The following is a 13,911-nucleotide window of genomic DNA, read 5'->3' on the forward strand; positions in this document are numbered from 1 at the left end:
TCGTGGTCTGTCGCGGGCTTCAATTGAGGCCCCGGTTGAAGCCAGAAGTGAAGGCCGAGGCCTCTTCTGGCTTCAAGCTGGGGCCTCAATTGAAGCCCACGATGGATGCAGGTAAGGGGGTGGGGGGTTGGCCTACCTGGCGCCGCCATCCATGTGGCAAAGGCAGCAGAGCCGGATCTCGCTCCATGAAGCAGAGCGGGAGATGGGCAGATCGGCCCGAAGAGGATTGGGCCCGATCTGGAAGTTCTGGATCAGGCCATAAAGCAGATCGGGGGGGGGGGTCTGTGCACAGCCCTACTAAACATAGCCACCCAGAAATCTATCTCATGTAGAAAATAGGCAATGTTGGGCTGGACTGATCTTTAGAGCCAAAGGAATGAATGTATGAGGCCAGGAGTACTTCTGAGTACATGATCAGCCCAAGAATGTGTGTCCAGTGTTAGAATCAAGCTCACAAGTCATTTTACACAAAATCCCCACATCTTTCAGCAGTCTAATTTAGTGTGTTTGTGTGTGTGGGGGGGACTTTTTTAGTGGTTGCTATTGTTAGACAACTTGGAGTCTGGAACCCTTGACAATCTACTGCAAATCACCCAGAGATCTATTGGTAGACTACAATCTACCTTCTGTCCACCTCTGGTTTAGGGTTCAAGAAGGGAAGGAAAATAACCAAAGAGGAAGAGAGCTTGAGATTTTCTGATAAGTGGTGGTAAGAATGGTGAGACCACTGAGGACAGCCATGACATGATTCTGGCCTGGAGGTCTATTTGTTTCAGGAGGAGGAGGTGGTTAAAGGCCGTGCCCCCAAAACATTGAAATGTGGCACACACACACACAAAAACCCTAAACCCATTTCTCTGACATTTGACAAGTATAATTCCCTCCTTCAGAGGCTGCTATGTTTGCAAATAACATCCAGTTCTGACCAAGAGAACAACAACATATAAGCTTTTATGGATTTCCCATGATAGTCAATAGGAAGCACAACACATCAGTCAGATTTCAATACCTGGGTGAAGAGGACCTACTCTGAATTTGTCCAGGCAGAAATGGACCATTCTCTGAAGCAGGATCCAAGTCAACGTGGGGGTTCTGTGCACTTCCCCAATTTCAACTAAAGGGGATTTAAGGGTGTGTGTGTGTGTGTGTGTGTGTGTGTGTGTGTGTGTGTGTGCGTTCTTATCTTTGTTAATACTGATTCAACAATGTAGGTGTTCACCTGTTTCCATGAATGCCAGATCGAAACTCAATAGCAAGCAGTATGAGGTTCAGCTTCACAAAGCACAATCTAAGGAAAGAGAGGAGTGCCAGTTAAACGTAAGGGACACACAAACAAACGAGAAGGGAAACCGAGGGAATTCAGGGCACCACCTGTTGTTGAAAGCTAAACAGTCCCATTAACCCTGCTGGAATCTCTGTGCCCAACAGTTTAATCACATCATGAGCAAGCTGCCTGGAGGCTTTTGTATGACTAAATTTGCATAGAGTTCCAGAAACTTAACAACAACAACCCAGGCTGCAGAATCCATGCAACTCAGAAGAAGCCAATCCACTGGGAATTTGCAGGTTGAATTCCTAGATATCTGAAATCATTTGACTCCATTTCAGGTTTTTCTGAAATCACTAGGTGGACTTGTTTCCTAACTAACAGGTCTTGACCAGCAATTGCCTCAAGGGTTGAAAAGCCAACCCATGTCATCTGATAGACTGGGGACAAGGGGATGACCTACCGGCACACATCTTTGAAGGTCGTGTCAACAAAAGTATTGGAGAGAAGCTGAGTCATCACTTTGTACTCCTGGCCTTTTAGTTCTTCTTGGTGCTTATTCAAAGTGTCCACTTTCTGTAACAAATATAATCATAAGTTCAGTCCCCTTTGGAGGCTTCAGGCTGTAGCTTCTGCTTGAGTTGGGAATCCTGGACGTTCATGGTGGGATCAGAGCCAAACTAGAAGTTATGGCAGCAGATCTGGTGCTTAAGGACAGACCTGTCCCTATCACATATACAGCAAGAGGTGGGGTCTTCAATTAATAAGGGTAAGGAATGCAGAATACAACCACTATTTACCTCCTTGCAACCTGTATCCCCAAAGTGAGTGCTTTTCTCTAATGCCTGAGTTCAGGAGCAAAGCACTTGTGGGGTAAAAACTCTGGGGTGTTAAGCTGCAGGCCAGAGGAAGGCTCTGATATCCTCACAGACTCACCCTTTGTACTATTAAAACTGTACATCCCTCTATGTTTTTCTACATGCTTATACACATCAGGTTTGACACTCAGAGCCAATCTGTCTGTCACATCAGTTTTGACTAAGGATCTATGAGAAATCCATTTCAGATTGCTTTTTTGTCAGGATTTGCCCTACTTCTGAATAGTCATGTCCAGGATTGTACTGAACATGTTGAACCTGCCTTTCAAGAAAATCCCCTCAAAGCAGGAAGCAAGAGCATAATCATTCAAGCAACCACCATAAAATCAATAAACAAGACAAATGAATAGCAAAGGCAATCAAATAATTTCAAGCAGAAGTGGAAAGCAGGAATTGCAACTCTGACTGACGTATCCAGCAGACAAAAGCTAATATGATTTTTGTAAAGGCTGTTAAGACCCACTTAAATGTGGGATGACCTCCCAGTTGTGATGGATTTCTCTTGAGGGATGCTTTCACTGAGGGATCTTGGTGTGTTTCTCCAAGCTTGGTAACCAGGAGAAGAATGTTGGGGGCTCAGGAAGCTCTCCTCAGAGGAGAAGTTTGTTTTATCTCTCCCCCCCCCCAAATTCTTCTCTGGCTTGGAGTTGGAGAAGAATTGCCAGCTTCTCTTCCCCATCCCAACAAACCCTGTTACTGTCATTCCCCACCACTCCCAATGTCAAATACGTTTCCTTATTCCCTTCCTTGACCAGACAGTGGCAGGACCAGCAATGGCAGATATGGCAGGAGAAGGGGCATTTTTGTCTCCTCTCCTTCTCCATCATGCTCATGCATGGATCAGCTGCATGTAGAGATGTCAGGATTTATTAAAAGCCATCTCCATTTCACAGATCATTGTGTGCCTTTTGTGCCTTCTTCCACTCTTTGATGGAATCACTTTTTTTTTTTTTTTTTTGCAAATTCCCAAATTGCATAAATACCCCTCAAATGCTTTAGCCTATGGAGAAAATGTATATATTTGACAGGAGCCCCCCCCCCAATGTATTTTGAAACTGAATATTTAGGTATTAACATTTAAAGCCCTAAACGGCTTGGGGCCAGGCTATCTGAAGGAACGCCTCCTCCCTTATGTACCTGCCTGGACCCTAAGGTCATCCTCAGGGGTCCTTCTCCGCGAGCCCCTGCCAAAGGAAGTGAGGCAGGTGGCTACCAGGAGGAGGGCCTTCTCTGCTGTGGCACCCGGGCTGTGGAATGAGCTCCCTAAGGAGGTTTGCTTGGCACCTACATTATACACTTTTAGACGCCAGGTGAAGACCTTCTTATTCTCCCAGCATTTTAACAGTCTATAAATACATTTTAAGTTGATATTTTAAATTTGTAATTTTGCATTGCTGCTGTTTTTATCTGGTTGAGCTTTTATATTGTATTTTATATTATGGTTTTATACTATTGTTTTACACTTTGAATGGTTTTAATTTTTGTGAACTGCCCAGAGAGCTCTGGCTATTGGGCGGTACAGAAATGTAATAAATAAATAAATAAATATGCAAGATGTGTTGGAACTGAATATGCAAGATTCAGAATTGAAGCCCAATCTGGTCATAAACATTCAAGAGGGTAATATGCTCTCTCTCTCTCACTCTCTCTCTCTCTCTCTCTCTCCCCCCCCCCATTTTTTCTAGGTTCATAGTCAGGATAAATGACGAAAGAAATGTGACGTATGTGGTATACTGGGAAATGCAATGGAAATGAGCAGCAATATAATGTCTGTACAGCAGCTAATAATTACAAGTTCCTTAAAGTCATTAACATCATGTATGCTTAACTCGACAGTGGATGCAGTTGAGACTCATTAAATTAAAAAAATAGCCTCTCAGTTTCACTGATATATAATGTGTGGTTATTTCCTTCACTATTGAGGTTGCTTCACCAAAGGAGCCATCCTATGGCCCCTAAACAGCATCTGATCAGCCTCTGGCATCAGAACTGGGAATCTCTGCTCTGTTCCCCCACCCCCCTGGCAGCAGGCATGAAAATAAGCAAGCTGGTTGCCTCTCTGAGGTTGGGGACTCAACCTTGGAGAGGACGTAAAGGGGGGATTCCTGTTGGTTGGGAGTGGAGGCAACTGAAGGAACTGGGATATGAGCTCTCCCCAGCTCTCCCCGCCCCCTTTGGAATGCCCTGGCTAGATGGGCAAAAAAGACTGTCTAGTGAAAATGCAGAGTTAGAGGAGCAGCACAGGTGATGATTGGCTGTACCAATCTCACTGTGCACTGGATGCCTATAAGCATTAAAGGCATAAGTGATAGGACTGCACCTTAGAAAGTAATTCTATGCTTTTGCTTTGGAGAGGCTCCTCTCCTTCTGACATCCCCTTGGCTCTTGCCAGAAAGGCAGGAGTGAGGCAGGGCTTCTTGTATTTTTCTTCCATCCATTGACAGAAGAAATCCATCCATCCTACACCTGGCAATGGAAGAGAAGCATTTAGACATGCTCTTGAGCATATCTAAATGGTGGTGTGTGTGTGTGTTTTTCTGTGTCAGAGACATGGTTGGTGGCTGGGAGGATTAGGATCCCCTGGACCTTTGGCCACCACCTCCTTGCACATCAGAATGCCCCCAAATATCCAGTTTCTCCCCTTCATGAGGTTAGAGTTCCAATCCCGTAGAGGAAGCCACAGCAGAGGCTGGGTGGAAACAAGAAGAGGGCCCCAACATCAGGAAAACCACAACAACCTTTGAGGTTGTAGGACTGTCTGGACAATCCTATGCTGTCTAGGAACCATGGAAACTAGTCTCTAGCTATGGCTAGGGCACACTCGGGTCAAAGGCACAGCCCATAAAATACTAGAAATCAAGGACACTTCCTCAGTTCTCTACTACCAGATCCTTCTGAATCCAACTCTGGATCTAGCCCAGTGCGTGGTTGTTTCTTCCACTGTAAGCAGATGATAACTCTGCAGCAAGGAAGACTCTGGTTAAAGCAACAGCCCATCAAAGAGGGGAAATCTGGAATTACCTGAGCATCCTCCCTAACAAACAGGCTGGTCAAGAGTGTGGTCAAACCCGGCACCACACAACTCTGAGCTATTAACCCAAGCTTGAGTTCACCAAAGCAGATGATACTATCGCCTCTCCTCCAGTCCCAATTGGGGAGCTTTGGTAAATAGACCTGTTTAGGGGGAAAACAGGGAGAAATACAAAAGGACAAGAGATTGCAGAATAATAGGTTTCCAATTAAAACAACAACCCATCCTGCAGAGAAAACTTGACTCCCCAAATGTCTGGTATACTGGGGGAAGATATTTTCCCATTATTTCATGATTCCGAAGTTTTTATGTTATGGGAGTGGGGGGGAACTTCTAGATCACTCCACATCATGATTCCTAAGCTACTTGATCTTGCACAGTGAAAGAGAAGGAAATTCAACTGTTTTAAAACCTGAGGAAGACTTAGGCCCTTTCTTCACCTAAGAGTTATCCCAGGAAAATGGAGGGATCGTCCCTGCCTGCTCCCGGGATCCCTTGTGTGGCATTTGGATATGCAGGGATGATCCCGGGATAAATGGCTACTGCAGACATGCCCTTAGACATTTCAGACTTACAATGTTTCTAACATTTGTGATGCCTTTAGATCCAAGTTCTAAAACCCCAGTTTCACTATAATGTATCCCCAAAGAAACAAACAAAGAAAGGAATTCCAACCTTATTAGAAGACTGGATGATCTGTATTATGACTCTGGTGTGTGGAAAGTGGTTCTTGATGGAGAGGACCCTGCATAAAATATAGACCTGTTGAGCCGTATGCATTTTATGGCCATACAATTAGAAGACATTAACAACATTAGCTACCCAGAGTGACACATAATATTTGCTTTAAATAACCATGCACTCAGTAAAGCTGAAAACAGCCACTTCTTTATTTTTCCAGGGGAGGTGAAAGGGCAATAGAAAAACTTGCATTTGTTTTACTCTAGCATGTAAAGATGGTCCAAATGGAAATAACAAAGTTCTACACACACACACACACACACACACACACACACACAGAGAGAGAGAGAGAGAGAGAGAGAGAGAGAGAGAGAGAGAGAGAGAGAGAGAGAGAGGTTCTGAGATCCATTTTGAAAGCAATAAGCATAGCCCTGATGGTTGTGTACTACCTCCAGTATTTGAGGCAGTGAGCCTGTGTGCAACAGTTGCTGGGGAACATAGGTGGGAGGGTGTTGTTGTCCCATGTTCTTCTTTGTTGGTCCCTGGTCGACAGCTGGTTGGCCACTGTGTGAACAGAATGCTGTACTAGATGGACCCTTGGTCTGATCCAGCAGGGCACTTATGTTCTTAAGTAGAGCTTGCACCAAGCTATAGTAGAAGTTACAGTACACTATAGGGGGCATCTGCGGTGCAGATGGACATTGTCCCTAGAGGGCTGGATGAATCTGTCAAGCTTGATCTCACATCAAGGTTTTCTCTCTCTCTCTCTCTCTCTCTCTCTCTCTCTCTCTCTCTCTCTCTCTCTCTCTCTCTCTCCCCTCACTGCCAAGCTTCTTCTGACTTGTGTTGACATCACTTGGCACACAGTCCTTTCTTTTACCTACATAGACATTGATATACATTTCCCTGCATATCCACCCCCACGCACAAAGCATGCATTATTTGTACAAAGGGCCTGCCCAAGACATTTTGCTGCCTGATGAAAACAACATAATGACAAGATGCTCCCATTCCAATTCATTTTCTAAAAGTGACTGGACTGGCAGTTCAACATTGGTGATTGGCTAGCTTCCTCCAGGACACCTGAAAGCAGCAGGCTAATTTAGGGAGTACAGGGTAGGTTGCTCAGCACACAGCCTTATGCTGCCTCCCAGCATCTGTCTCCTGAAGCAACCACCTCATTCTGCCTCATGATAGGGCCAGCCATAGGCATACACATTTCTTAAATGTCTGCATTTCCCCCCATGAGGTAGAGGAGCAATACTGTGTGCATTTTCCATATCTGCCCATTCTTTGTAATGTTCCCATTCATTTGGCACATACTCCTACCACAAAGCATATCGTCATATCGTCGATGAAGAGGGAATTTCACCAGGTTCTCCATATATACAAATGACACCTGCTGAAATTTCTTTTTCTATGCAACAAAGATATAGGAGGCCTGTCCTCCTTTTCATACGGTCACCCTACCATTGCTACCCTTCATCTCCATGAAAGCATCTAGAGTTAGATGACCTTACCTGCCAGTTCCACCAACAGAGAAATTTGTAAGAGGGTCCCAGGACTAAGCCATTTTATTTCTTGGCTGGGTATCAAGTGCCCTTATTGACTGAGGAGACAAATCCAGGGCTGAAAAAACTACTTGTCAAATCCTGTCTTACCTCATGATGTTTGCAGTATCCTCAATGTAAGGATGATCAGAACATGTGTCAGCTAAGATGAGACATCCTTCAGCCATACCCATCTTTTCCCCAAGGTGAGTGGGAGGAAAGTGAGAGACAGAGAGAAGAGAGGAGATATTGGAAGTAAGTTGGTAGTCCAATCTTATGCATATTTACTCATCAATAAGACTAACACTGTTCAATTGGGTGTACTGGCCAAAGAAGTTTGAACAGGATTGCATCCTCTGAGTTGCATATGTATTACTGTAATTTCCATCTCTGGCGCATTAACTTTCAAAGCAAGTGAGTCTTTATTAATAATCATAACACAGGACTTTGAAGGAGGGAATAAAAATTAAAACACACACACCCAGAAACAAAAAATAAAATAAAACACTTCACCATCCCTTTCAAAATGTTTAGGCCATTTTCAATTCATGTCCAGACCCCTTTGCAGTGCATCCAAATTGTGATAGGATGAACACCCATCCCTCACTAATGCTCCATTCACATCTTCAATGTTGTATCAATGGATCCTTTATGGGTGCCATTTCCACCACTTTGGAAATATGCCATTGCCGGAGCCACTATTATGGCACACAATAGTGACTCTGGATGAAGGCGGCTGGCTGCCAGGTGGTCACCAAGCTACGAAGTGCTCAAAGAGTGGGTGGGCAAATGCATCACAGCTTAGCGAGCTGGGTCCAAGCAAAGGGGAGTCCACCGGACTCCCAGACTGAGAGTCAGTCACCTGCATCATCCTAATTGTCACCAACTCCTATTGCTCCTCATCCACTTTATCATTGCTACCACGTGTTTGCTTGACAGGCAGAAATAGGTAGTAGCATCTAGGTAGTGGCAAATAGGTAGTAGCATCTATCTTCTCACCACCACTATTGTCTGAGCTGGAGCAAGAAGTGGGTAAACAAGCAGATTGCAATGATGAAAGAAAATAACATATCCATGGGGCTCTTGTCCATGTCCTTGAAAGTGGCCCAACCATGGCTACCCAACCATGCCTCATCAAAATAAGAGGACAAAGGATACATATTTGTATAAAATGCACACATGCTAATTTGTATAGATGGATGCAAATTCAGAAAGAATGGCCATAACATAAAAAGAAATGTGGTACATCTCACCATACTTTGGAAGATGCAACTAGCTGACCCATGTGCCTGTCTGTTCATCCATTAATCCAGGTCCTAACTGTTGACGGGCTCAATTATGCCTACCCTTGATGCTGGCTCTGCTCAAAGGGTTTGTGTTCAACTTGAAATAGAGACTAGGGAAGTTCACATTTCAATGTCCTCTCAAATGTGTCAGGGAAGACAAAAATGAGTTAGATGGACTAATGGTTTAACTTGGTATAAGGCATCTTCCAGCTATCATTGTTTTCTTTCACAGAAGTGAATTCAAGGGTGAGACTAGTTACATTAAATCCTGTTCATGGAAATGACATGGGTATCTTACCTTAACTCTGTTCAGATCTTCAGTATTCATTACAGTACCTTGAAAGAAACTGGTATAGGCAGCGTAACATTTGAATATGGTTTCCATCTCCAGTCTGGGGGGATTTCTAGATAAGAAAAAACAAGGTAAGGCATGGTTTTTTCCTTCTCCTCTACTTCCTCCCCCCCCTCGTCTTCCTCCTCCTCCTCATAAATTTATATATAGGTAAAAACTAGGGCTGTGCTCTGCTCCGATCTGGATCCCCGGATCGGGCCGATCCGGACCCCCCAAATTTGGTTCCAAATTGAGTTGGGGGAGGTCCGGATTGGTTCAGATCAGATCGATATGGAGCTCCGGACGCCATTTGGGGTCAAACCGTGTTGTTGTTTTTTCATTGACTTGCATTGGCCTAAATAAACACCTCTAATGTTTTTATTTTTAAAGCTAGAAACATAAAAGTTTGTGAGCTTACAGATACCTTGGAGATGCTTATGTGTACCTCATTTTAGACAAATCTGTACATCAGTTTTCTTGCAATTATTTTTTTAATATGTGATTTTCAGTCATTTCAAAGTGCAGTAACGTCATTTTTTAAGATACACACATGTAACTTTGCATGATGATAGAACCTAAGTAGGGCTTTAGGCATGCCAACGTTGAATCAGATATGTTCATCTGCTGATTTTTAGGAATTCGTTTTAAGATTTTACTCTCAAACCATCCCCCCATTTACAAAAATGCATTCGTCTTCATCATTTTTCAAGATACACACATGTAACTGGGCAACATGATAGCTTCTAAATAGGACTTTAGACATGGCAATGTTGAAGCATATCAGTTCATCCCCTGACGTTTTAGGATTTTTCAAAAAAGTTTGAAAATTATTATTTGTAAATACGCTGTCATTTTTAAAGGTAAAGACATGTAACTTGGCACCGTGATATCTTCTAAATAGGACTTTAGGCATCCCAAGTTTGAAGCATATAGGTTCATCTCCTGATTTTTAGGAGTTTTTTTTAAAAAAAGATTTCCCCCTCAATATTACTCTCCCTATATTGCTCCAGCCTGGTAATGTGTATTGTAGTCAATACACAATTGGTTCTTATCTTTATGGCACACGCATGAGTGAACTTCAAAAGACTCAAGTAGGGGCAATTAGCACTTCAGGAACAGTGTGTGCTGATCGTTGATTAGATAAGACCCCTCCTGAAATTGCTTTTTGCGAGTGGCTCCTGTTCCCTTGAAAAATCACATTTTTAAAAATTTATTATGACCAACGTGCTGGACAGATCTTTCTGAAAATTTACACACATGACAATCATAACGCCATCTTTAACCTCAATATGTTTCATGTTTATAGTTTGAAAAAATAAACAGTTTAGCCATTTATTATCTCTCCCAATGCCAGCCTATGGCGAAAGAACATATTTTAAAAAATGTATAGCGACCAAAATGCTGGGCATTTCTTTCTGAAAATTTACACATATGAGTAGGCTTCTGTAAGGACACCAAGTTTAATGTTTCTATCTTGAAAAATAAAAAAGTTATAGGTGTGTATTTCTCCTAATGAAAGGCTATAGGGAAAATCATCCGATTGATTCAGAGGTCCGAATCTCACTTCGGATCTGGGTCCAAGGCAGGTTGGGGGGGTGGTCCAGATCGGTTCGAGGCAGATCCGACCTGATTCGGAAACTCTGGATCTGTCTCCAAAGCAGATGGGGGGGGCATGCACAGCCCTAGGTAAACTGCAGTGAGAAGGCTCTGGATCCACCGAGGATGCAGTCAGTCTTAAGGTACCAGTTGTTGTTTTTTAGGGTAAAAATCACAGATTTGTGGTTATGGGATCTTGTTCTTTGGTCTGTCATACTTTAGTATATGAAGTGAGGCTCTCCACAGGCTTCCTAGCTACATTTCCTGGGAGGAAAAAATTAGACAGAATCCCCATGGAAACTATGCTACATCATATAATATTGTTCCTGTGTGCATTTTGGCCCCTCACCAGGAAGCACAGTCAGGAACCTTACTGTTGTTACAAGTGGCCATGAGACATTTTAAAGTGGAAATCTACATAGTGATATGGCACCTCATGGCAATAGCACACTTCCTGGCTGAAGGGTGGGTTAGAATGGTCATGTGAATGACGGTTGTGGAGTTCCTAACAGTCTGATGCAAGGAGGGAGGAGAAGGAAAGAAACAATTTTCTGCTACCTTGTAGACCAGGAATAGTCAACCTTTTTGGCCCGTGGGCACATTTGGCAATGGAAAATGTCATCAGCACCACCACAAAATGGCTGTGAGAGGTATAGGCAGCCATAAAGCACAAGTAAGATGTCCAAAATACTGTGTACAAAGCAGAGGCAGAGGCCGAGCAAGAACACACTATCCAATCCTTTGAAGCACCAACAGAAACCTATTCCACAGCAGGCACCCATGCCACCCTCCACTGTTCCAGCCAACTTATTTCCTGCATTTCTTTTCCCTCTCACTGTGGATCCTCACCCACCACCCACAGAAGCACTCCCTTACGCCCCCCACGCACACCTGCCCCCCATACTAGATAGATCAGTCTAGAAACAGGATAATTCTAGAAATAGAATGACCCATCAGTCCCTAGTCTCCGCTCCTGAAATTTGGTCAGTATGCAAAATTTGTGCAGCATGTAATATTTATCAATGAATATCAATATATTTCACAAACAAGAGATAAGACTTACTCCCCCAGAAAGAGGATATCAGTGGCAGATACTCCTTTAGACTGAGCTAGAAAGTCCCTTAGGAAAGCAGTTACACTGTTCAGATTGATATCACCACAAACAACAATAAACCTAGAGGAAGGGAAAAAAATGTCCACAGCTTGTTTTCTTTGTTTGGAAAATAAGAAAATAAGAATATAGCACAGTCACCTCACCCCACCCCATTACAAAACTGGTGGTAATCACAGCCAGTGTCATGTTTGAAGTCCGTACTGTAAGTTTGGAAGTCATTTACTGAGATAATTACCTAGGAGCTGTGGATGTTGTCTCAGCGGAAAGCCCAGTACTGCATAGTGTGGTTAGTTCCCCACCTCCAACTCCCCAGTGGTCCTGACTGGGACATTAAAGGAACCTCACTTGATTTTGCAGTCTGAGGCTTTTACAAGGCTGGCCACTCCTGTTTAGAGCCAGGAGATAGCGGCAATGCGGTGTCCTCAGACTAGAAGGGCCCAGATTAAGGTGCAAGCGGTCTTCTTCTTAGGAAGTAGGCTGACCCTCATCATCATCTGAGTCCTTTGCTGCACACTGAAAGGTCTAAGGGTCAAGATTCATGGCAGCCAATAACATGCATGTGACTCTATTTATTTATTTATTTATTACATTTTTATACCGCCCAATAGCCGAAGCTCTCTGGGCGGTTCACAAAACAATAGACTCTACTGTTCTATTGGAAAAACTGGCACTCGCCCAGCCAACGGCTTGGGCGGGAAGCCGGCCATTGTGGGTGGGGAGGAGCCGAAGGACATGCTCCTTGAGGCTCTATGTGAGCCATGTTGCTCATGGCTCTGCATGCGAGCCATGTAACTGCAGGGCGGGGCCGAGCCTATAAAGGCAGCCTCGCCCAAGCCAGCCTCTTTCGTCGCGCTAACCCGCCCTCTTCTAGTATGGGATTAGCCAGTCGTCTTCTTTGTAGAAGGGGCTGAGTAGGAATTTTGCCACTGGTTTTTGCGTACTCCATACTGGAGGTTTTATGCGGTGGGAGTGTGTGTTTAATTAGGTTAATTGGTAAGTTGAGTGCCAAGGATGTGCGGGAATTGGCTATGTTAGGTAAGGATGGTGAGCACTCTGGCACCTTTTGGATGATTGGCATAACCAGAGGACCTGCGCCTAGGGGGCTGAGTGGCCCCCGTGTCAGGATATGGTATGCCTTTGGAGACCCTCTTGCTTCATCTACTTGCTGTCTTTATTGGCAGTAAGCGGGGGTGGAATAGGTTGGTCTCCCCACACTTATAAAGTGTTGCATAAGGAAGGAGCCGGCTTGCACGACTCCTTCCTTTTGAGGGAGGCTTGTCCTTATTAACAGCCAAGCAGCCTGAGTGTTAGAACATTAATTCCCGCACTTTCACATGCAGATCCAGGGAGGGATGATGCTACCAAATTATTAATAAAGAGGCCCTAGTTTAACCCACCTCCTGTGTCTGTGTCTTATTTCTTGCTTCTTACTCCACTCGCAAAGGAAATGCCTCAATAAAACCTTTTCATTCATTCATTCTACTTGCAAATGGTGCGAGTCTTAATAACTTCCACCCAGTATTTTAATTATCTGGCTTTCTTGGGATACATTTGACCCAGAAAATTAGATTTGTAAAGTCTCTCCCCGCCCCTTTGTGTGTGTGTGTGTGACAGTGAAATGATCAAGTGTTGCCAAAAATGGCAAATTTTCACATCAAAGTTGATTTTTTTCACATCAATGTTGTTGTTTTTAAAAACAAACAAAACAAAACTGCAATGAGAAATGGAATCAAAACCACTCACTTTCTGCCTTTCACAGCCATATAGGAACCCTTATAGATCTTAGTGCTTCCAACAATGTCTGCTATTTCAGGCACAAAATTGGCAAAGAGGACCTAGGACAACAGAAATACAACGTCAATTATTTTCCTAGAGGTTTTTTTTTTTTTTTTTTTTTTTTAAATCATTTAATTTTACATTATTTATTTATTTTGGTGAACTGTTTATTGCACAAAGGTAAGAGCAAGTCCAACTGAAGAGGAAGTAAAAATGGCAAAATATAGGTCTCCTGAGTGGCAAAAAATATGGAAGGTCTACATCTCTTCTTTTTGCACATCAAGGAAAGAAGGAACATGCAGGCCTGATGTTTATATGCCAGCTCATTCATGTAAAAATAACAAAACTTGGTTTGTTGTAAAATCTCAACTAGGGGATGGTGCACGAGCAATGTTCTAGAT

At 43.5% G+C, this 13,911-nt stretch overlaps 1 protein-coding gene across 1 annotated transcript in view; it reads right to left on the reverse strand.

The window, feature by feature from the left end:
• The window catches only part of KCNU1 (potassium calcium-activated channel subfamily U member 1), a 75,491-nt gene that overhangs the window by 49,379 nt on the left and 12,201 nt on the right, over nucleotides 1-13,911 (reverse strand). The window contains 8 exon segments of the mRNA XM_063139490.1: nucleotides 1,220-1,288; nucleotides 1,731-1,850; nucleotides 5,168-5,319; nucleotides 5,852-5,921; nucleotides 7,519-7,601; nucleotides 8,992-9,097; nucleotides 11,684-11,794; nucleotides 13,478-13,569. Coding sequence (XP_062995560.1) covers nucleotides 1,220-1,288; nucleotides 1,731-1,850; nucleotides 5,168-5,319; nucleotides 5,852-5,921; nucleotides 7,519-7,601; nucleotides 8,992-9,097; nucleotides 11,684-11,794; nucleotides 13,478-13,569 — 803 coding nt within the window.

This window comes from Elgaria multicarinata, chromosome 12 (assembly GCF_023053635.1).
Source record: "Elgaria multicarinata webbii isolate HBS135686 ecotype San Diego chromosome 12, rElgMul1.1.pri, whole genome shotgun sequence".
In the NCBI taxonomy this organism is placed as follows: domain Eukaryota; kingdom Metazoa; phylum Chordata; class Lepidosauria; order Squamata; family Anguidae; genus Elgaria; species Elgaria multicarinata.